Source organism: Podarcis muralis, chromosome 1, assembly GCF_964188315.1.
Source record: "Podarcis muralis chromosome 1, rPodMur119.hap1.1, whole genome shotgun sequence".
Lineage (NCBI taxonomy): Eukaryota > Metazoa > Chordata > Lepidosauria > Squamata > Lacertidae > Podarcis > Podarcis muralis.
Window position 1 is genome coordinate 67,588,216 of NC_135655.1, and position 24,577 is coordinate 67,612,792.

The following is a 24,577-nucleotide window of genomic DNA, read 5'->3' on the forward strand; positions in this document are numbered from 1 at the left end:
CATGTTGAGCGTGTTCGAGTTGAACTCCGGGTTTCGCTGCTTGCGCATTCACAGACGCTCAAAATGACGTCATGCGCAGAAGCTGCGAAAAGCGATGCGTGCGTGCGCAGACATGCCGTCGCCAGTTACGTTTGCTTCTGGATGTGAACGGGGCTCCGGAACGGATCCCGTTCGCATCCCGAGGTACCACTGTACATATCTTTAAATTACCTATATTCTGACTCTCTCTAGTCGACGACTTCCCCCTCATCCCTCCCAACTGACATTCTAACTTCCAATTATAATTTCATCCGCATTTCTCATTCCCCCCATCTACCTTTCCTTTTACTTTAAGATTCCTTATCATTGTAAATAAGTTTCTATTTTTAACTGACAAACCTTTAAGCCAGTCCTGTTAGTGTTAAGTGTTTACAATATTCTTTCAAATAAATAATAAATTTACTCCAGTCTTTTACTCGGTACAGTTTAGGTCATCTTAACACAAATGCCCTAGTGTTTTCACTGCAAGTTGTGGTTCCTTTTGTTCAGCTTCATCACGTAAATGTGGCTCCCACGTTTCTGATTTCATTCGAAAAGCATTTTGTTCTTGCAGAAGACACTTAGTCACAAGCATATGGTGCAAAAATTCACAGAACTGAGTATGTGGGCATCTTGCCTTTGTAAGGATGGCATTGGCTGCAATCATAAGCAAACTCACTGCTTCTTACTTCCAAGTAAAGTGACATAGGGTAAGATTAAATAGCTGAAAAAGGATGCAGTTACTTGTCCACTATAGTTGTATGTGTGGAAGTCTACAAAGGTACTCACATAGACTTTGGCTTGAGTTTCCCAGTGACTATCAGAGTTAGATTTAGGTTTATAATTCAACTGAAGCACTGAAGAGGTGCATAGTCATAGTACACTTTTCACACTTAAAGGACTGTAGCAGATTATAAACCTCAAATATTTCCTTGTAAATTTTGAAATCCAACAATAGGCTGAAAATATTGACATTTTGGATATAATGGAATTCACTAAACTGGCCAATTTATTTGTTTCTAGGTATGGCAGTGTGGTGGCAGCGTTGAAGTTCTTCCTTGCTCTAGGATTGCCCACATTGAACGAGCTCATAAGCCGTATACAGAAGACCTCACTACTCATGTCCGAAGAAATGCACTCCGAGTGGCTGAAGTCTGGATGGATGAATTTAAAAGCCATGTTTATATGGCGTGGAATATTCCTCAAGAGGTGGGTCATGAATGAACACTGATACGATCACAATATTTTCCAATTCCCCATATTTTTGTGAAAAGAATGTTCAAAAATGTATTATACCAGGGCTGTCCAACAAGTAATCCTGGTCGACTGCGGGATCCCCCCCCCCCCAAAAAAAAGCTCAACAACTCTGGTCAATCCAATAGGTAGATCACTGCCAGTTGTTTATTTTTTTATAGAGCTTGTAGATCACAGTCTCTTGGAAGTTGGACAGCCCTGTATTATAGGTAGGTAGCCGTGTTGGTCTGCCATAGTCGAAACAAGATAAAGAAATTCCTTCCAGCAGCACCTTAGAGACCAACTAAGTTTGTTATTGGTATGAGCTTTTGTGTGCATGCAAAAAGTACAGATGCACACACAATCACACACACACACACACACTTAACTCTCTGCAACAAACAACAATGTGTTATTCAAATACAGGAGCTAGCTTAACACAACATGCCAGGCAGGCTATTGCTTCATTGTAAAACATCTTTATCCCCAAATACTATTAATTAGGTGAGAACTGAAACGTGGATTTATTACATACGTATATCAATTCATATTTATTCCTTATAAAATAATTATTTCTATATACCAGTGTGAAATGCTTCTGTGTCTCCAAATAATTTAAGGCTACATAAACCAGCCATCATGCAGACACCCAAATTCAGTGTAGACATAAAATTCTCGTGGTCCCGCAAGTATTTTCTGCAACATACTCTTGACACACTAATACTGCATTACTGGTGGATTTATTGTTGTGCGGTGCTCCCCTAATGTCACTACATTACTGCTGTCTGGAGGAGCAAAAAAAATGGGACAAAAAGAAGCCAGAGCATTTGTGGTGTAAAAGGTTACAGGATTTCAAAAGGAAGTTACGGAATATGCGCTGGTTGGAAATGGAATCTTTGCAACCAGCACAAAACTTTAGCAGGCACAAACAGTACTGAGGGTGCGATCACATGTGACCTCTTCAAAATCACCATGGGCACAAATAATCATGAATGCACTTGAAAAAGGACATCTTGAGGGACCTTCAATCTCTTAAGCATACTGGAGCCTGGAAGCCTGCTATAGGCTAACCCTCTTCTTCCCTAGCCCCCTTTCCCTGTTGCATGTGTGCCTGTGGTCCCATCAACACTGGACCCATGGGGCAAGCATCCTTGTGCAGTGCCAGGTCTTTTTCAAGTCACTATCAGCATGAGAAAGGTGGAGGGTGTGTGTGACAATGATCCCTTTCCCTGCAGGTTATGAGGACTGCAGGTATTTATTGCCTGAACAAGGCTCATTTCCTAACCTACCTGATAATAAATATTTTAATGTAAAGTTTATTTATTCTTTATTTTGTTTGAGTATTTTGAGCTGTGTGTGACGACATAATCTACAGTAAGAATGTCTCATTTTACTTCCTGTCAAAGACTGGTCCTGAATTTGCATTTAGATGCCTCTCTAGAAATCTCTACCGCATAGCTATAATGAGATAAATTATTGATCTCCACTTACAGGCTCTTTATGAAACTCGTGTATCTTGAACTCCACAAAACTGTGTTACACCAGCCAAGGCTTAGCTATAAAATGCAATGAAAAGGGGAGGGGGGAAAGGTTTTGCAAATTTCTTCAACAAAAATGGCAACTGAAATCATTGTTGTTGTTGCGGTTAATTAAATTTCTATGCCGCCCATCATCCGAGGACCACAGGGCAGTTCACAATATAAAAATATGAAAGATAGTAACCAAGAAAAACAATACCCCTCACAGACACAGAGTTTAAAGGGCCATAGATTGCTTAATTAGCCAAAGGGCTGGGAGAAGAGGAATGTTTTTGCCTGATGCCTAAGGATATGTAATGTAGGCAGCAAGCGAGCCTCCCTGGGGAGAGCATTCAACAAACAGAAAAAGGTGGGCAGGGTTTCTAATTGTTGCAGAGAAATACGAAAGCCAAACATCCACATTTGCCCGACAATGGAATCTTTGAAATACACCATACCTTTGCCGGTAGAAAAGTGGTTTCCAGGACAACTTGCTTTTATATATACCACTTGTTTTTGAATCTTAGAATTGCTTCAATGACATACATGCAGCAATGACATTATTACTGTGGAACTTGATTCAAAATCCATTGAAGTCAGTGAGAATTAACCCACTGAATGTGAAATATGCTGGATCAGGCCCCCAAATGATGGTGTCTTTTATGTTTAAACACACTGACACAAATACCTCAGATTTTGTATGAAATACCTATTTATTTTAGGCAGCTAAAGTATGCTAATCATGTTTCAGTGCACATCCCTGTGTTCTTCCACACACACACCCCTTCACTGAACTGTACAAAAGAGCACGGAGAATTGTAACACAAACTGCCAGAGAGCAGGAGGATGGCTTTTATATCTCTGACATGTTTTTTTGGTCAATGTGCACAGGATTCTGGAATTGACATCGGTGATATTTCTGAGAGGAAAGCCTTGAGGAAAAAGCTCCAGTGCAAGACCTTTAGGTGGTACCTTGTCAGCGTATATCCAGAAATGAGAATGTACTCAGACACTGTTGCATATGGAGTGGTAAGAGTCCTGCTTATTTACCTTGATTATTCATAGCTGTGGGAAATAATTCTCCCAGATAACAGCCACATTTATTGGTTCATTTATTTAACTGTTTGGCTGCTTGTTGTTTGACATAGGTGTGATTGTGCTACTCTGCCTCACACATGCATGCGCTGCTGTATCATCTCTGTTTCTGGTGTGTTTTGAGTCCTTTTAAAGTAGAAACCTGCTGCCCACACAGGTACCGAGCGTAGTCGTCTGTAGCCTACAAGTGGAGGGGCAGAAAGGAAAGAGTTATCTTCTTTGTTGGGTCGCCTGAGGGAAGTTCTTACTCGCCCTATGCCAGTGGTTATTTATAGAGCTATTTAACAATAGCTAATGTGATATGACATTTAGAATGCATACATTCTTCACATTGCGGTTTGTTACCACCTATTACAAGCCATGGTTAGCCTGCTGGGCTGTGTTCGGACATTCAAACAAATCACACGTTGACTAAACAAATCATGTCTTAGTGTTATCAGTGAAAAACACTGAGTTGGGGACAGATTCATGTGAGAGAAGATGGGGCTTCAAATATCCTCTTCCTAAATATTTAGGGCTACATTTGTAACAGCCAGCATTTTGAGCTGAGCCCAGAAACCAGAGCAGATTGAACAAAGTTAGAATAAGAGACTTGGAAATACAAACCCTGGAAAATTGTGGCTTTTGCAAGAGTGTTTTCTGTACTCCTTTCAAATTCAGCCCGATGTAGAGTGCATTGTAGTCATCAAATCTGGATGTGACCAAGTCATGTGTGCAATGGCCCAATCGGCTTTCTCTAGGAAAGATGGTACACCAAATGAATTTGAGCAAATCCCTCATAGCTGTAATTGGCTCAAGGCAATCCAGGAGCAATGCAGGTTCCAGAAGCACCCCAGACTGGAATGCATCTCTAGGACACCTGAAATTGTATTTTTTTTATTAATAATATAATACTTCTTAATGCCCAGATGGCTTTTGAGCAGTTTACAAAACATAAAAACAAACTGTATAACATTGTTAAACTAAGGAATAATTAAAACTACACCATAATTAAAATATGGAATAAAACGATACCATTAAAATATAAAGGGCCATGATTAAAATGTGCACCAAAACAATCCCATTAAAAGCACAGAAATTAAAACAAGAGAATTGCTAGTCCCTCAGTCTTGTAGCTCCTCTGCTAGATAATGCGTGATGAATTTGACATTTGTGCATTTAAATCCCACTTAAGGTTCATTGTATTCCACGTAGTACATTTTCTCATGAAACTCAGCATTGAAAAGATGAGAAAGGTAGCAGTGTTCTAGCTGTCAGAAAGTGCCTCCAAATAAAATTAATAAAATAGATTTTTATTCTCAGGTTAACAGCCTGTTCCTAATTATGTATACATGTTAGTCCAATTGCAGTGCACTTAATGAAAGTTAAAAATAAAATAAAAACTTACAGTATGACCACAGGCAAAAATAATTCTATGTTTGACAAGATGGTTTCTTTTTTAAACACCAGAGATCTAAAGTTAACTCAGACTCTCATAAAAACTGAGTTGGTTTCTCACTTTATAAAAAGAGTGTTTCTTATTGTTTGGGATGATGCCTAAGGCCTCTGTGATCAAGGATATAAAAACGGAGGTAAAAACAGAACAAGCCCATGGAATAACTGAGTTTTCTGTCACACACTTGTTGGATAAATCCAACATTTATTTGACAGGCATAAATTAAAAGCTCAGATCAGCCCTGCAAAGGTATCAACTGTGCCAGGCTTCTCAAAGAAGTTCTGAAAAAAATCTGAAATACTAAAGGGTACTGGTGCAAGACATGAAATTGTCTTGACACAGGAAAGATAAGTAGTGAATGCAGCTGTTCATCTAGTTTCCAAGTGTACTTTTGTCACACTGTGTGCATTGCTTTTCTAAAATCATTTGTCCTCTAGATTTGTCAGAAAAGCCTTTGCAAATTGACATATTTGACCAAGCCCTCATTGGTGTTGATACATGCAGCCACATTGTTTTTAGGGGATTTATTCACAGGCTTAAAAGTTCAGGATTTATGTTGGTATTTCTATCTGTCTCCATTATTTTCATGAAACGGAGACCTTTTGGAACATGAGAATCTGCCTTTCACCTGATCAGCTCAATGGCCCATCTAGTTCAGTCTTGTCTCCACAGATTCCAGGATCACTCCTGGAGTTACATTGAGGAGTCTTTCCCAGACCAGATTTATAGATGTATTTAAAAGGAGATTAGACAAAGACATGAAACATTAGTTTATTGAGAACTGCTAGTCATGATGGCTTATACTGTCTCCAGGATCAGAGGCAATATGCCTCTGAATATTAGTTTCTGAGGAACTACTGTAGGAAAGGAGTTTACTCTCAGGTCATGCATGTGGGCTTCCTATCACAATATAGATTAGACATGCCATTGGAATAATCTGACATGACTATTCTTATGTTCTCTTCTTACGTATATTGATATGCCAAGAATAGAATCATACAACAAAACAACAACACCACAAACTGGCTTATAAATATAAAACCAAATTTACTAGAATAGTAGCTAGAATAGAGATAGACTTAGAACCATTAAAACAACAAACCTACTAAGGTGCCATGTGCAAGACAAAGCCAGGATATACTGTAAACATGGAGTGGATAAATGTACAACTCTATCTTAACAAGTTACATGTACAGTAAACGTTATACAGACTGGATAAAGTTTGTGGTGGTGTTGTTTTGTTGTATTATTATCACTGTCACCACATTTGATACTTTATATATATATATATATTTAAGAATAGAATCATGACATGCAAGGTTGCTTGGATCCTACGATAAATTAACTTGGAGGTAATGGAAGCCACCTGTTCTCCCCAAAAAGAATGTCTCCTTGGTCTTGGGCCCTCCTGAACAAACCGTGATGGAATGCAGGGAATTGCTATTGGGATGAGGGGATGAGGAACTTTACCTCTCATAAATGTTCTTTTGAGCAAATTTCCTCACTGCTTTAGCATCCCCCAGCCCACAATCCACCTTGTTCAGGAGGGTCTCTGATTCCCCCTGAGTGGCTCTTTTGGTGAACTGGAGGGCATGTATAGGGGATAGGAAATATCCTTAACTTATCCTGTCATAAGTACTAAGAGTCGTGGCTTTTCCTTCTTATCATTTAGGACCTCCACTAAAGAGTAACCAAGAAAAAGCCAGTCCCAGAAACAATACAATAATAAGTAATCATAAATTTGCTTGTGGTGTTGGGATCCTAGTGTTACAAAGATTTTAGAGAATTGTAATCTTGAATGTAAATGGTGCATTATAGATGATGCTGTAGCATCACATTATTAAACATTCAAGCAATTTTGTGTTTTACTGCCTATAGGTAGTTAAAATTTTATTGCCAAGATATAACTTTGATCAAGTATAATACTTGTCCTATTTTAACAAGCATGTATTCTCTTTTCCCTCTCTCTTTTTCTTCCACTGCCTGTACTCTGTAGCTGCAGAATTCTCTGAAAAGTGATTTGTGCCTTGATCAAGGGCCAGACACAGAAAATATTCCGATCATGTATATCTGCCATGGAATGACGCCACAGGTTAGTGAGACTAATGATCTGATATCTTGCTGTTGCTCTTAGCAGGACGTGTGGGAGGAACCATATTGCATCTGACAGTGGTTTTCCCCCTATTACAATACCTCCTTAGGCTGTTTATTAGCTCTTTTATAGTAATGGGAGCATTATTTGTGCCATGGTGTTGAAAATCACTGGTCTATTAATTAGTGCCTCCTTTATTCACTCTTGAACAAAAGAATGATTATAGGGCTATGTTTATCATGAATTGTTGGCATGGGCCTTTCTTATTGATCTTTTTCAGTAGAAGCCTAATGTGAATATAATAGTATGTATTCAAAGAAATTTATTTCCTCTCTTGCCCTGCTACACTTTTTGAATTACATGATTTCTTTTAAGCATTTGTAAAATGTTGGAGGTCATTTCTTAATATGCGCAATCCTTCTTCTAAGAAACTTTTTCCACTTTCTGCTAAGTAAAAGTGGCATTGAAGCTCTTTCAGCTCCAGCAAATACTTAGAGCTCAGAGGTCCCAGCATTTAATGTTACCTTCTGCTGTAGGAACATTCCATAGGATCATGTCTGCAAGTTTCAGTGGTGCTGCACCAGCCCAGTTCTAGCACTATTCTGGCCCTTCATGTTGGCCTTATCAGCCCCATGCTCTAACCAACTGAGCTATCCAGCCAAGAACGTGTGGGATTAGCTACAACGTATGATACACTATGCTATAAAAGTATAAATAATACATACTGTACATCATTTGTTAGCTGTTCTCAGAAGTTTTATTGAGTGGCCATAGACTGACAAATAAAATAAGTTATTTGATTTAGCAATATATTTATTAAAAAGTAGGAAGACATCTTTTTTGAGGAGGTTCTGTAATCATATGCAAGCCTTTTGTCAAAGGGTTTTATCCCTCTTTATTTCTGTAGGTTTATTTTTCCGTTGTTCTTGCTTCTGACAGTTTCATGATTTTTGAATTTACTGTGGAGACTTACAACATTCGCTAAAGCATGAACAAATGTATACCAGAAGGGAAAAAACTGGCCTTCCTTGCTGAGATCCTGAGTCAATTTTGCTCAGACTTCATGGTCCATGGGAAGCTGTGTGTTTTACATTTTTGCTGGAATTTGACTTCTTTTCCTGACTGCTTTCCAAATTGATCACACTGGTGGGGTTGCACTTGACGAAATTATGAATGACAAAGACAAAAACATCAGACAGCTTCATCTATCTTGCTTATACGTTGCACTGACTGAGGTTGTACATTGCACAGACTGGATGTTGAACCAGATCAAGGGTTTATTGTTCCCCTTCCAAACGCCTGTGAAATTACCCTAACCAGCATTTGCCTACGGGTTCTCCAAATAACTAATTTCTCTACTTGGTCTTTCACAAGTTCCTGAGAGTCAGTTTTCTTCACCTTCTGGGAATACTCTGTAACTCTTTTTTCATCTCCAGTAATGATGCTGGAAAAACACACTGCTAATTCGAATTGGAAATTTTAAATGATATTTCAGAGGCATGCACGCAAAATGCTTCCTTCACAGTTAGCATCATTTTGTGTTTTTACTAAACTGGTTTGAAACCAAGTGCAATGTGAATAAGACTGCTGTATCATGCAACCCAATGCTATAAAGCCTTTGCAGTGGCTGAGATTTAGCTCTGTACTCTCGCTACTCCCTGTAGCACAATATCCATTCTCCACGTAATGAACAGGAAGGGAAGTCCTGCCGCAGGGAAGGATAGACTTGCTATGAAATAAGGGATAACCATATACCAGGAAAAAACCTTGGGATGATAAAACAATGGACAGTGCTGGCACAGGGAAGGAATGGGGAACTTGTGACCCTCCAGGTGTTGCTGGACTCCATATCCCATCATCCCTGACCATTGGCCATGCTGGTTGGAGCTGATGGGAATTGGAGCTCCAACAACATCTGAAGAGCCACTGCTGCTTTAAGGTGGGTGGTATGCTCACCGATTTTCCGAGCTGATATAGAGTGAATACACATACAATATGCAAATAAATACAGCGACGAGATAAATTTTAAAATATTTTAGCTGTAAAAAAAACACTGAGTTGCTGTTGAGCTGCTGACACTAGTCACCACAGAGGTTTCATTTCTGGTAAAATGCATTTCAAATTAATTTGCATCACTTTGGTCGCCAATTTAAACCACGCCTTTATCTTTCTAATGAGCAAGCAGATGACACTTTAGCACATGAGTGGCTGCCCTGTGGTCCTCCAGATGTTGTTGACCTCCAACGACAGCCAGCATGTCCAATAGCCAAGGACAATGATAGCCATAACTGCTTTAGCAGATACACATTTTGGAAAAGGCAGTTATGAACAAGACTATACACAGCTAAGCCGCATCAGTTTACGTGACTAAAACAAGTGGGAAAAGAACTATCATTAGCATGTTAAAAATGCTTGTGTTTGTGCACAACCTGTTTCATGCAGACTTTCCTCCAGGGATTATGGGCAAAACCCCTCCTCTCTTGGAGAAAAACAGTCTGGCTTTTCGTGTGTCCAGATATAGTGGGAGTAGAAGCATTTGAGGACACATCCTAGGACTGGTTCCTTTTTTATTAGCTCTAGGGTCATTCCAGAAATAATTGAAGTGTCTGGTGCAGACCTGGGGAGTTGTTTGTGCCATTCACTTCCAGTATAAGAAGTCTTGCAGCAAAATGCTGAAACATGAATGGCAGGCATCTAACACAGTCTGCACCCATCCCTGTACCTTACTAAACCACTGTTGTGCCTTACAGTCCATCTCCAGTGTCCTTGTTGGATGCTACAAACATGGGTGTGAAGTCCTAGCAATCTGTAGGGGCTTCCTTGGGCTGCTCTGAGTCTCTACCATATGCCCTAAAAATCCTGGATACAAAGAGGGAGTAGTGAAGAAACCAGGGTTGCATACAGATGTGAGGCAGGGATTTGCTGCTGCTGCTGCTGATGATGATGATGACATTTATTTGTCACTTTTAAAAGCAAAAAGTAACTTGCAAAATTAAATGAAGCTTAAACTCTAGCACTGCGTGGCACATTCTTCCTTCAGGTTTTGAGAAGTCAAGATTGCTTGTCTTGCAATAGGTCTGTGGCTTAGTGTGGTCTAAGGTCAAAGCTGGCTTCAATGTGCAAGAATTCTGTTCTCAGTTAGTATGTATTCATGAGATTTCTTCAGTCCCTCATTTTTGCTTTCATGCTTTTTTAAAGTAAGCTAAATAATATCAGGTTGAACATCTGGAAGTTCAGTTGTGGAGTTGACAAGAAGTACTTTTGAGAGAGAGAGAGAGAGAGAGAGAGAGAGAGAGAGAGAGAGAGAGAGAGAGAGAGAAGTCAAAGGCTAGGAATATGGGGAAATATTTTGGAGCTGGCAGATGAACATTTTACATAATTTAATTGTGGTTTCTGTACATTGTGTCAAGCTCTATGACCTAAATGTTAAATCACCTGTTAGTGAATGTGACCCATGATATATCTAGTAGCCATTTAAATGCTGTGCGATACAGAATTTTGTTGTGAATTTGCATATCATTTTACAGTTATCTAAGGTTTTATAGAAATATGGGGTTAAGAAGAAATAACATTTCAAATGTGGCTTGTTCTTATCCCCTACTTTTACAAATGAATTAGTTTTTGGTAGAAACCATATCTGAGTGGCATTACCACTGGGAAGCAGGATATTTCATTCTTGCTCCAGCTTTAGGACCATTTCCCCACTGCCAAGACCACATAGAAGCTCAATTATTGCTGTCGATCAGCTGATCTTTGGTTACAAGGAACCTCTTGGAATGTGCGCTCTCAGCACCAATCAGCTGATGGGTGCTGAAAGCACATCTTCAACTGAGGTTGCCGTAAGCACTGATTAGGTGATTGGTGGTTACAGCAACCTCCTTTGAACTTTGATGGATGTCAATCACTGATTGACATCCTATTGCTTCTGAACGTCATCTGAAGGTTTTGGAGAATGCTGAAGTTTCTAATGCAGCTAAATGAAACTATTTTAAAATAAAGAGCTTTGTGGTCCTCAGCATTGACCGGCAAAGCTCCTGCTGGCCAAGCGCCCTGACCTTGCTGCCACCTTGCCCTGCCCCATTGTCATCCCATTAAGTGCAGTGCCACCACTGCCCCTCACAAGCCATCACTGGAAGCCATGGATGGGGCTTGCGGAAGACTAAGGCTGCCTCCAGATGGATGAATCCTGGTGCTACCCAGTCATTCTTTTTCCACGGTAAGCCACAGTTTCCACGCTATTTGAAGTATTGCACTTTTCCTATGAGTACATCCCACTACTGCTTGTGGCATAGATGTTGTATGTGTGAGGGGGAAGGTCCAAGTCACCTCTTAGCAGTATTTTGGAACTAATCGCATCTTCACCATAACCCTTGTGGTAGGCACAAAGCAGTCTCTGCATTGTTTGCCTAGTGTGGAAGCAGACTGGCCATGATAAAGTCAGGTGCATTCACTAGCTGCATTTGGCTGCTCAGAGAGGGGAAACATGTTCCTTTTTCAAGCTTCTAGATCTCAGCAACTTGGCTTAGGTAGAGTCTTCCTTTCTGTATACAGACAGTAGACCATAGCAATCACCAGCGGAATTTTCATCTGATTTTACTGAAATTATTGTAAGTTTAGTTCTTTAGCTCAGTGGCGTAGCGTGGGAGGTGCAGGGGGGGCCGGCCGCACCGGGCGCAACATCAGGGGGTAGGGTTAGGGGGCGCAAATCCATGGGTTAGGGGGCGCAAATTACTTGCCTTGCCCCGGGTGCTGACAACCCACGCTACGCCACTGCTTTAGCTTCTGTAGCTCCTTGGAAGTAATCATGATTATTTCAAAATGTTTTTGTTTTTTGTTTTGGAATACATAAAGCAACCCCTTTTAATGACTTTTAAAAAAACCACACCAAACAAGCGGACAGTGATATAATAAATAAACCATCATTGATGTAATGTCAACTCTGACCTTCAGCTCTGTCTGATGCAGTTATGACAGTGACATTTATGGTAGCCTTAAATGAATTCTGCTGCTCAAAACATCATTACCGAGAGCTGCTAGAAGCGAAAAAGGAAGTTGTCTGTACCAAGTCTTTGTTTCCTGAAGTCATAACAGTTTCAGTAAATGAGTAGCTAATCAAATCAACCAGGTTACTGCAGTTGCCCATCCAAGCTTATATTTCAACAAGACTCTAGAGAGAAAAGGCCCTTCTTGGACACAGACAGGCCATCAGCTTCAGCTTGGGATGGAGGTGGTGGGGTGGAATCTCTAAAACCTTTTTAAAATGTGTTTTTGTAGGGATTAGTCATTTCAGGATATTTCAGTAAGAGTGACGAAGGCAGTTGGCTGAGCTATACAGGTTCGTTTCATGAGATGCTAGGGAGATATATTTTTCTCTCTCTCTCTCTTGTGCCACATCCTAGCTGGCTGGCTCTTTTAGTATCAGCAGAAAGTTCCCCAGACTCTTGCAAAACACTGGGGGGGGGGGGGATGGCCTACAAAGTGTGTTTGGTGAAGGTTTTATCACTGTGTTTTGATGCCGTGCATCATATGTTCCATCATTATCGCGTCTGTAATGAAGTAGATGTCTGCGAAGCTGTTTATTTTCTTAAAACTGACTTGAGCATGAAGTAAGCAGCCTGAGGACCAAAACAAGGAACAAGCATGCTATTTGAAGTCTCCTCCTTTCCTGAGGCAAACTGCAATGGGTTATTCTTAATTTGATGTTCCCTTTTCTTGGTTTTTTGTCCTATTCTGTTTATCATAGGACTTTGTCACCTAAAATATAAAGTTATAATTTCAATATAAATCAAAAGCCTACAGACCAATAGACCCACCTCCAGATTGGGGGAAGCACCTAGGCAGGCTGCCGTTGACCCCTCCCCACCACTGCTGCAGCACTCATCCTGTGTGCAGAAACAAGTTACAATATGAACTCAGTCAGAGTTTACGATCTCCCTCAAAGACACTGCTCTGTGTCCCCTCACCATTTGAAATACCCGTGGGTTCTTGTCATTTTTTGAGGGGCAGGGAGAGGAGGCTCTTTTCAGAAATGCTTTGCAATTTCCTCCCAGAAAGAATTTTCTCTTTTGATGGCTTTGTGTTGCCACGTTGAGGTGATTTTATTTCAGCGAGCTCTTGGGTCACGCTGGGTTTGTTGAATATATTGCTGAGGTTTGTTGGTTTTTGTTTTGTTTTGTTTTTGCTGGCTGAAGTTTGTTGTACTCCCTGATCCTGTTTTGTTCTCATTTACAGTATTATTATTATTATTATTATTATTATTATTATTATTATTATTATACCGCCCTATACCTGGAGGTTTCAAGGCAGTTTACAGAAAATATCAACATAAAAACCACAATATATATATATACTCAAAATAAAAACAACAACCCAATAACACCCCCCCCTGAAGTCATCCCCTGATTCTGGGGGGTTTGTTTGTTTGTTTGTTTGTTTGTTTGTTTGCATTGTTTAAACATTGTTTTTGTTAATTTCATTCTGAGCCAATGGCAGAGTCTGAACAACAACAGCAACAATGTTAAATAAATTACACCTGGTACTCCTTTGGCACAATCTTATGCATTAGGTTTGTAGTAGCTCGGGGAATGGGGGCCTGTGGTTACAACGTCCATCATCCCTGACCATTGACTATGCTAAATGGTTGAAGGGCATTGAGATGTACCAGAATCTAGAGGTTCAAAGGTTGCTTATCTCTGGTGTGTCCACTTGCAGACAGGTGTACACCAAGTCCTGTCTATGGTTAGATTCTTATAGGCCTCAGTTTCTCTCTTCTTTGATATCATAAGCTGTTCAAAAATGGGAGGAGAAGGAGGAAGGGTGGTGATTTCAGCTCATAGCAAAGAAAGAAAGAAAGAAAGAAAGAAAGAAAGAAAGAAAGAAAGAAAGAGGGAAATTACAGCTAAATTTTGATTTGAATATGTAGAAATGTCATTCTAAAGACCTGAAAGCAGAGCTGGTCATTTTCTCTGTTCCACTTGAATGAGAAAATAAGCTGTAAAATGATATTATTCTAGGTCGGAGAAAATCTATTCCATGCCCGTTAATTCCAAAATCATTGTAAGGATACTTCAGCTATTCTTGAGTATATGTAGGAAAGGGAGCAGTGTAAGTTTCACATCCATTTCTGGAACTGTAGATTAAAAAATGTTATTTTTGGACTGAAATACAGTTCATAATCATTCAGAATGACTAAGAAACAGCTCTGTCTCCTGAGACAGACACATTGATTTCTCAATTTTAGGAAGCATCGTGTTTATGTATTTTGTAACTTACAAATTAAGATAGTGGATTCTAATTTGTTTTCTTTCAGACATTTGTGTTGTGAAACGTCCATATAGTTTAATAGATACCATGAACCATAAAATAAAAAACACATGTGGAAGCAGATTGCCTGCCTAAAACTCCACATTCTTTTCTCCTGTGCTGGGTCACAGCTGAAGGCTGTATGTAGTAGCTAACAGTGGTACTAGGGAGAACATCACAAGCTTTTTGCTGGAATAATAATAATAATAAATCACGTTCATGTTTTTAAAATCTAGCAGAGTTTAAGGGGAGAGAAGAAAAATGGATATAAAGGCATTGGAAAAGGAAAAGATAGAGTTGATTCTTAGATAGGTGAGATAGACCAATAGAGAAGGTAGTGTGGCTGGATGTACAACCGACTATAACCAGTACGAATAGCTACACAGTGAGGGAACTGTGCGGCTGTTCCAATTTGTTAATTTAAAAAGGTCTGATTTTCTGAGCTATGACAAAAATGAAAGCTGATAACCTGGGAGGAGCATATTTTTATCATACTGTCATGCAGGTTCCCTGTAGTGAGTGAACAAAGTGAGTGAACAAAGCATGGCTATTTTACAGCAAGGACCCTGTATGGAAGCTGCCAGAATTCTCCATAGCTCTTAAACAGGGATGGACTTATGAACCAGAAGTGTAGTCTTGGCTTTCAAATGTAAAAATAATGGGGGAAATACTGATCTAAATGACATACAACGACACTTTTCTTTTTATATATATACATTGTTTGGCTTGTAAGATACTGTCTTATAAAAACATTTTTATATACATTTTATATTTTATAAGAAAAGAAACTGGAATGAGAATTAAATTGGGCATGTCATATAACCAGTTTTCCTTTGCTAAAAGAAAGCTTTCAGTCCAGCACTGCACAAAGGAGAAACATCCCACGTCAGCAACTGTGATGTAAGGAGAGAGCTACCAAAGTGACCAAGGTGGTACCTTGAAGATCACAAGCAAAGAATGAGGGGAACAAAACAGTCAAAAATAGCTTGTGAGGAAACAGACCTTAAAATCTGCTGAGGCTGCAATCCCATGTACATTTGAGAGGAAGCTTCCTTGAGATTCAGCTTACCTCTGAGGGAACATGCATAGGATTGCCTTGTCAGTGTTGCATGGAATATGCATTTTCTCAAGTAAAAGCACTCGAAAAGATTGCACGTCTTAAGATATTTTGCCCTTTTAATTATATATGTTGATATGTCAAATAGGAGAGTAATGCATCAGTAAAAAATACATATCTAATATGTCATAAAAGTGAAAAGACATGAAGGATGCACATGAGTTCAGCGCTCCTATGTTATTAGCTCGTTTAGGGTCACTTCACACAGTACACGTTTTAGAGGCAGACTCCAAATTGTGACTTTAAGAGGTTGTATATATACTAAGCTGCCTATAAGTAAAATAACTAAGCACACACCAAATATTTATAAGTGCACAGAAATGTACAGCCTGGATCAATCAACAGACAATTCCTGTTCAGGTGTTAAGCATGAACGGGGAACATAAACACAAGTAGGATCATATACTATCCCTTATATACCCAACAAATCCCTTCAGTCTGTGGAAGAGTTTCTTCTGCAAGTCCCAAAGATCTCAGAGGCCCACTCCACAATAACTCAGAGCAGAACCTGCCGCTGCTCTGTGGAATAGCACCTCAGTCGTGATACAGCCGGTGCCTGCTACCTGTGCTTTTTGGAAACAACTGATGTCATATTTGTTCCAACAGGTTTTGTTCTTAGTTGGATAAGTGGGAAATGCCTTGAGTGTCTATTTTGTATTGTTTAGGGGTTTAAAACCTTTTTTTGGCCTTTTTTTATTGTACATTGCCTTAAGACAATTGTAGAAGGTGGAAATTGTTCTGTAGTGCATTCCAGAAGCACACCTTGAGATCCTGCAGCTATAGAGGAATAGCGATATGGTTGCAAGGAGGTCTGTGAGATAGTGTGATCAGCTTTACACAGTTTGCTACAAGATGCTGATATGTGGAGGAAACTAGGCTCGAGGCAGCCTTCACCAACGTGGTGCCCCCACCCCCTTTGGACCACAGCTCCATCAGCCCCAGCCAGCACTTCCCAAGGCATATAATGGCTGGGAAACAGTCCGGAGTAATCTCCGAACCGAGATAAAAAGGCTGGTCCTGAGCACATCCCAATCTCACAATACCTCTGCCCCAACCTGAAGCTATTTTCTGGTTGGGATGCAGTTCTGTCCATTCAAACATTGAGCTAAATCTGAGCCGATTTTCACAAAATGAAAAGGCCGTAATTGTGTGGTGCCTACTTCAGAGCTAATGCAGTGTAGTGAATAAAAATGTCGATAGCCTCCCATCAACTCACCGTGGCTGCAGACTAGTCCCTCATTAGCACATTGGGCGCCCGTTGCCGCCTATAAATAACTTCCCTTGACATTGCGGGAAAGCCCTGCCTGTATGCAGTAATAAGAATCCGGAAGACGTTTCATGATTATCCCTACGAGCAATTCATTTGGCTGCAGCCCTCTTTCTTTTTCCAAAACAGAGCTAAATTGTGGAACAAAACTAGCATTCCATTGTATTATTTCTGCTACTCTTGCTGGCTCATTGTCACACACTTGTTGCACTGCTAAATTCTACCGATAACTATAATATTTAGCTTTGTTCTTTGTGCGAATTTGAATTCTCATCCAGCCTTCAGCACCCCTATGGTCTTTTCCCTCCAAAGCAGCAGTCCACATGCAGCTCTTAATATTTGCAAACCTCTCTCTTTGTTCTACGAAAATGCTTTAAACATGCAAAGGGAAAGTCCTTCTGCCATAGAACAGGTAAGTGGCATCTTTGTCAAAATGTTTTTTTTTTTGTTTTGTTTTAGACTTGTAGTAAACAACTTTGAATTCCTTTATATTTTCATTATGAGTCACTTTGTGTTTCCTTTATAAAGGAAAATCATATCACAATAATCAAAGGAAGAGCAGGACCCCTGTGAGCATCGTGCTGACCCCACCCGGCCAGTTTCAGGCCAGTGCTGGAGGAGCTGTGTTTACTCCTCTACGGAGGAGTAATCCTATCAATCTGTTTCAAAGTGAGAAGCAAGGGGCACAAAATCAAGCCTCTCATTTCTCAAAAAAAGCTGATCATTGCAATTACAGCTTTCTGAAGTGGGCTTGGGACACCTCCTGGGATCAGAGATGGCAACTCCAGGTGCGATGCCTGCAGTTCCTTGCCTAGCTGGGGAGAGCTGTATGGAAGCCTTTGTGTGTGCTTGGTTCTTACCCAGAATATGCAACTTAAAGCCCCGTCTTACACATTTCATTTTAGTCAACATTCTGCACACTGTAAGCTTGGTTCACTATAAAAGGAGAAATATGGGTATTTGAATCAATAATAGGTTCACTCTGTTGAGAAGTATGGTTTTTATCCACAGTTAGAATTTATTTGGCTTGTTTATTTACTCCACGTACATTTGAGGTAATGTAAATCACATGAGTAAAATAAATATACATACACCGGGAGATGCAAAATGTGCACCCCATATGTGGGTCTGTGATGAATTTATGTAAATGCATAGCCATGAGGAGAAATCAAATCAAAACAGTGTAGCATTAACTCACATAGGAGACAAAGTGCATTTGAAAATTCTGTTTAATTTCCTTGACTGAGTATAACTCTGTTCTGCTAAAAATAAGCATCCCAAATCCAATGCTGTGCTGTTTCATGTCTTCACCCTACTGCTGAACTTTTGAGGGTGTTATGGCATAATAGAGAAGACAAACCTCCCCATGCAATATACAAATCAGGCTGAAAGCTTTTTAAACAGGGGTTTCTTTCTCACACATTGTTAAATATTTGGATGCTTTGGGTAATCAAATGTAGCCCTGGAGCCAGACGACCTTAGTCTCTTGTAAGTTCTTGAATGTCCCAGGTGCCTCTGTAAAATTTCACCAGAGCCTCAGATATGCTACCGCTAATGTATATATAGGAGATGGGACAAATCTGACAGTTTCAGGTTCTCATTTTCCACATTTCTGCATCAGTTTTTTGTTTTAAATGGCCTCATGAAAATTCATTTTAGTGCAAATTTCTCTCAATGTACATATTTTGCATGCCGTTTCGCCTGATACAAACATTTTTGCAAGAAAATTTCCCCATGTATAGTGTGTTTTAAATGTTTTTTCCTCACTAATATATGCACATTTATGCGCACTCCCTCTAATATATGCATTTCAGTAAACATGGGAATGAAAGGGAGAAAGATGCCGTCACTTAGGGTCCCTGGGACACAAGCACCTGATGAACCCCAACTTAGAACATATAGTTAGGATTGTGTCCAGGACACAAGATAAGTTATCCTATAACTATCTCCCCCTCCCCCCATTTCTATAGCACACATGTAAAGTACATTGCAATTCCTTATACCTCGTTTATTCCCTCAATAATCCTATAAGAAAAGTTAGCAGTTTGCCCAGTACACAGATGACCCCCAAACCTCAGGGACTACATTATACTATGTAGTGGTACCTTGGTACTTGAACGGTACCAAGATTTGCTCACAAACAAATTGGCTCCTGAACACCACAAACCCGGAAATGAGTGTTCTGGTTTGCGGACATTTTTCGGAAGCCAAACGTCTGACGCAGCTTCCGTGGTTTCCGTGGCTTCCAGTTGAGTGCAGGAAGCTCCTGCTGCCAATTGGAAGCCATGCCTTGGTTTTCGAACCATTTTGGGAGTCGAACGGACTCCCAGAACGGATTACATTCAAGAACCAAGGTACCACTGTTCTGAAAATTCTGCAGCCCAAAATCTACTCCTTGAAAGATATACCTCTTTCCTCCAGTTGTGCTTGGCACAGCTCTGCCTGAATTGCAAGTAAATCAAATTCTCTCTTGATAGTTTTGTGTACAGTATGTTACATTTTGCCAGACAAAATCAGCCAAGCCTAGATTGTGATTTTTATCTCCACAGGATATTCTCAACAGGGTACAGGCAGCCTATTTTTAGTTTTTGATGCATTAAGCATTACACCATTCTATCTAAGATTTTCTGCTCTTTTCTTTTTTTTGCAAATGTAATAGAAATATTGCAGGCTATGGGGGTTAGCACTCTTGAACCTGTTGATCTCCATGGGAGAGATTTATGCACGTGCTTAACTCTTCCATTGGAGTAAATGGGACTTGTTAAATTAATTTCACTTTGGCTGACTCATGCTCAATATTGTCAGCATTCTGCCCACTTAAAACTCTGCCACAGGAAAAGTTCCCACTGCCTTCAGTTGGAGAGTCAGTCCAAACCCCATGTGGTTTCAGTGATATTAGAGAAATTATGGAAGATGTCCATACAAATAGAGTGTGACCATTAGTATTGTATGAAACAAGTGTTTGCAGTGACAGTTCATATGTTAAATGTCTCTCAGTAAATGTTTAAATCTACATTTTATTTAGATACCACATCCATATTTAGCAGCAAATTGGTTTAAGACAATATTAAAAATTCAACTGCAAACAGGAATAAGAAAATTTCTAAACAAAGTTAATTCAAGTGTTGTTTTTTTTAAAAAATGCAGAATTCCATTCTGGCTTGCAGAATTACATTGCAGAATGTTCCTAATAATGTATCCACAGAAGCTGTGTTGGTCTCATTGAGACTTCTGGGTAAGCATGCTTATAATTGCAGCTTTACTGGGTTATGCAAAAATTTCTTTTTTTTCTTGGCCTTTATTTGTGCCTCTGTTCTTCAACTTTTCACCATAATTTATTTCACATACAATGAAATAAAACTAGACTCACAGTAGAGGAAAATTCCATTGAACTCACATTGAACTCAGCAAAGCTTACCTCCAAGTCAACATGTAAGGTAGTAAACATACTTTGTTAGCCAGCAACCTTTAACCTGTTTAGCCAAATAGCAACATCCCCATTTATTTTCATGGTTGTGGGTTGTACATCAAATAAATCTTAACTCAAAAAGAAAAATAACCATCCAAAATTCTTGCCAAGTGAGAAATGTGTCTTTTTACCTTGATAAAATGCCAGTTCATATGTTGCTTTTATGTTTTTTTCATCATGAATGCTATATAACCCAGCTTCTTACTTTTCCCCTTCCAACCAGTTAAATTATCAGTAATCCTCTATAATACTCATGAACAGAAGGCAGAATCCAACAAAGCAGTTCCATTAGCATAAGGATTTCTGTTTGCACAGTGGAACTGCACTCTCTCCTCCTATGCACCCCCTCAAATCTGCACTGCACAGTTGGGGGAAAGCCATAGGATAAGGAAAGGGAGGGAAAATGTATTGCACAGACAGAAGGTCTTCCACTAGTAGACTACTTTGTTGGATACCACCCGTAAGAGCTGCTATGTCTAATATTTTTGGTGATATTGGTGGTGGTGTTGACGATGATGATATTATTTATATGCTGCCCATCTTGACTGGGTTGCCCCAGCCACTCTGGGCTGCTCCCAACAAAATATTAAAAACGCAATAAAACATCAAACATTAAAAACTTTCCTATACAGGGCTGCCTTCAGATGTCGTCTAAAAGTCAAATAGTTGTTTATTTCCTTGACATCTGATTAAGATCCAATTTTAATTAGCGGCTATGTTTTAGTTGTTACTTATCTTTTTAATCTGTTGTTTTATACAGTATTATATTATTACTATCTTGTACAATACCTTTAACAAAGAAATGAAAACATTTGTTACTGTCCCCTAATGTGTTGAAAATTAGTAGCAAATTTATGGGCATTCTGTCACTGACTTTCCCATTCCTTCCACCTTGAGTCTGATTCAATATTAGTTGTTAATAATAATAATAATAATAATAATAATAATAATAATAATAATTTTTTATTTATACCCTGCCCATCTCTGGGCGGCTTCCAACAAAGTATTAAAATACAGTAGTCTGCTAAACATTAAAAGCTTCCCTAAAGAGGGCTGCCTTCAGATGTCTTCTAAAAGTCTGGTGGTTGTTCTTCTCTTTGACATCTGTTGGGAGGGTGTTCCACAGGGCGGGTGCCACTACCGAGAAGGCCCTCTGCCTGGTTCCCTGTAACTTGGCTTCTCGCAATGAGGGAACCGCCAGAAGGCCCTCGGTACTAGACCTCGGTATCCAGGCAATAGACCTCAGCTCCCAGCCCCTCTAGATGGCCCAGAAGGATGTTATGGTTGATGGTATCAAAAGCCGCTGAGAGATCCAGCAGAACTAGGAAACAGCTCTCACCTTTGTCCCTAGCCTGCTGGAGATCATCGACCAGCGCGACCAAGGCACTTTCAGTCCCGTGATGAGGCCTGAATCCCATCTGGAAGGGATCCAGGGTTTATTTAACAAAAGTTGAAGTCCGCTTTCTAGAACAAAAGACCTCCACGTGGCTAGAATATTCTTTTAAAATGCAATTGAAAAGCAATAATCAAGAGCAAGTTATATCATAAAATTAAATATAAAATAAAATCAGTAATTTATTTATTTTTAAAGTATACCTCATAAAATCACACGCATTGGTAGGCATGCTTGGACAGGCTCTGTAAACAATACAGTGAAGGCGTCTGCGGGGAATTTCAAAGTGCAGGCGATGCCACACTAAAAGATTGATTTTGTGCAAGTGTGAAATGGCTGCTTTGAGGCACTTGCAAAAGTGCCAGCTTGGCAGATCTAAGTGGTGGAGTGGGAACATATGAGGTGAGGGAAGTAAATTACTCCACTGTGAGACGAACTGGTGCTCATGGCCAGGCCCCTATTGTGTGTGTTAGCCAATACCTTCAATTTGTGCAGGGGCAGCCAAAATGTTGGGGAACGCCAGATTTGTGAACTCCTCAAATCCCTATCAACCCGCACTAGCTGGAACTACTAGGAGTGAGGGCTACCCCTGACTCAGCGGATATGTAACTGCTGTTATTTTCCTCATTGCAACACCTCTTTCTGGAGCTTCTGTGATTGCACAAAACCCAGAAGCACGTGAGTCTCCAAACAGCATGCATGCTGCCCAGCCCCAGTGTGGCTGCAGTAAACAAAGGGTCTACCGGCTTGTGTGAGCCAGTCTGTTGGCATCCAACGTGCTCTTTAGTCGGTTCTTCATCTTTTAAGTCCTTAAGTACAAGTGGCACAATTTTTGATTCTCTAGGTTTCCCCACTACCCTCTCATTGTATGTCTTGACAAGGGCAAGACACTAAGAGCAAATAGTGCTAGACATTCAGTCTCCCACGTGCAGGTCCTCCTGTGGTTCTGACTGTGATAAATACAAAGCTCTCTTTCAAAAAAAAAAAAAAAAAAAAGGTTCAGAAGCCAGCAATTTTAATTCCAGAGTGGAAAGAAAATGCAGTTTGTTTTTATTTCAGGGATTCATCTGGAAACAAGCAGATTTGTAAGAGACCTCTTAACATTTTATACCAATTTGCTTCTGCTGCAAGTTATAACGGCTTAGGGGAATTATTGATGGTGCCTGAAAGCTTAGTTTGATTCTCCAAATATTCCTTTATTTGTCTCCCATGTTCAATTTATTAAGTACTTGTGTACAAGAGCATCAGTGCTTTGCACAATTCAAAGTGACGTCCTAGAAATAATGTACGTTTATATGGTATTTTACCAATGACAGAGATTCACCTTTGGATGAATTCTTCACTTTTTTAAAAAAAAGGCTCAAACAGAAGGTGTCCATTATCATACTGTTATGCAAGAAATTTTTGAGACTTAGGTTTGGGATAACTGGATACTACAGCTGAGCCGTCTGTTCCATGGTTTGCTTTTATTTTCTTTGTTGACCTGATAGTTTATTCATGGGCACAGTCTGGACCAGTGCCACTGTTTATAACGTACATAGGTTTCATTTAAATTCTGAATGCCAAACTGCCATATTCTTCCTCAGGGTGTTCTGACTATGGCACTGAATTTCTGTGAGTTTTGATTTTTGCTGCAAAACTTGCCATTTTGAGGTACACCAGTTGTTGTTTTTAAAGAAACCCCTTCCTTTTACTTTTCATGCATTTCCCCACACATGTTTGCAAGCCATTGAAAGTAATGCACTGCAGATTGAAAACATCCATCATTCAGAAGTTCCCAATCCAGAGTGTGTTACTTTCAGTAGATTGTGCCTCTCTGTTTACAGTCTATCCCAGCCAGTCAGTATTGCACAGCTGGAATTGGACAAGGAAGCTTTGGTCCGGTTGCTTCCTAGCAACTGGCCCTCATTCTTTCTTCATCCAGATACCTGCCTTCCAGTGAGAGTGCATAAACAAAGCACTACACCAAAAGATGGAGTGTGTCATTGTGAATGCTGAGATGTTCACAAATTGATGGCAAGTAGTGTTGAGCGGAATCAGCATATTCTAAATCAGAGTTAGTCAATATGGTGCCCTATAGAGGTTGTGGACTAAAACTTCCATCATCCCTTTCCATTGACCATGCTCACTAGGGCTGATGGGAGGTGTGGTCCAACATCTGTTAGGCACTATATTGGTCATCCTTCGTCTAAGTATTCAGATAACATTCAGGGCCCTATTTATTCATTTTTTATTGTTTGGAAATGGAGTGGTGGGACCATGCTGGTAACCCTACCTTTGATGTCCTGTTTGGCACTAGCCATGACTCCTGAACACCTGTGGGTTGGTGCTGACCCCTAACTAGGAAAAGCTGATTTTACTCATAGGCTTGACCTATGCAGACATTCATACCAATACATGTATGCCCAAGAAACATAACCTTGGATGTCATCACACATGACATCAGGGGTGGATCTAGCAACACAGTCTCATGTAAACGTTTAAGACAGAGAAGAAAGTTGCCTCTTTAAAAAATGATTGAACTGCATGTCAACTAATTAATTAATTAAAGAAATATCTGGGTTTAAGGAAAACTTTCACAAACCTTTTGGGTGCTTTTGTAAAGCTTGTTTTAGAAACTTGTTGGACAGAAGCTATTT

General features: G+C 39.9%; 1 protein-coding gene across 1 annotated transcript in view; it reads left to right on the forward strand.

Annotated features, from left to right (window-relative positions):
• GALNT18 (polypeptide N-acetylgalactosaminyltransferase 18) overlaps nt 1-24,577 on the forward strand; it is a 264,677-nt gene that overhangs the window by 212,217 nt on the left and 27,883 nt on the right. Inside the window, exons 7-9 of the mRNA XM_028731253.2 lie at nt 1,042-1,227; nt 3,660-3,797; nt 7,295-7,390. Of these exons, the coding sequence (XP_028587086.1) occupies nt 1,042-1,227; nt 3,660-3,797; nt 7,295-7,390 (420 nt within the window). The remainder of the gene's footprint in view (nt 1-1,041; nt 1,228-3,659; nt 3,798-7,294; nt 7,391-24,577) is intronic.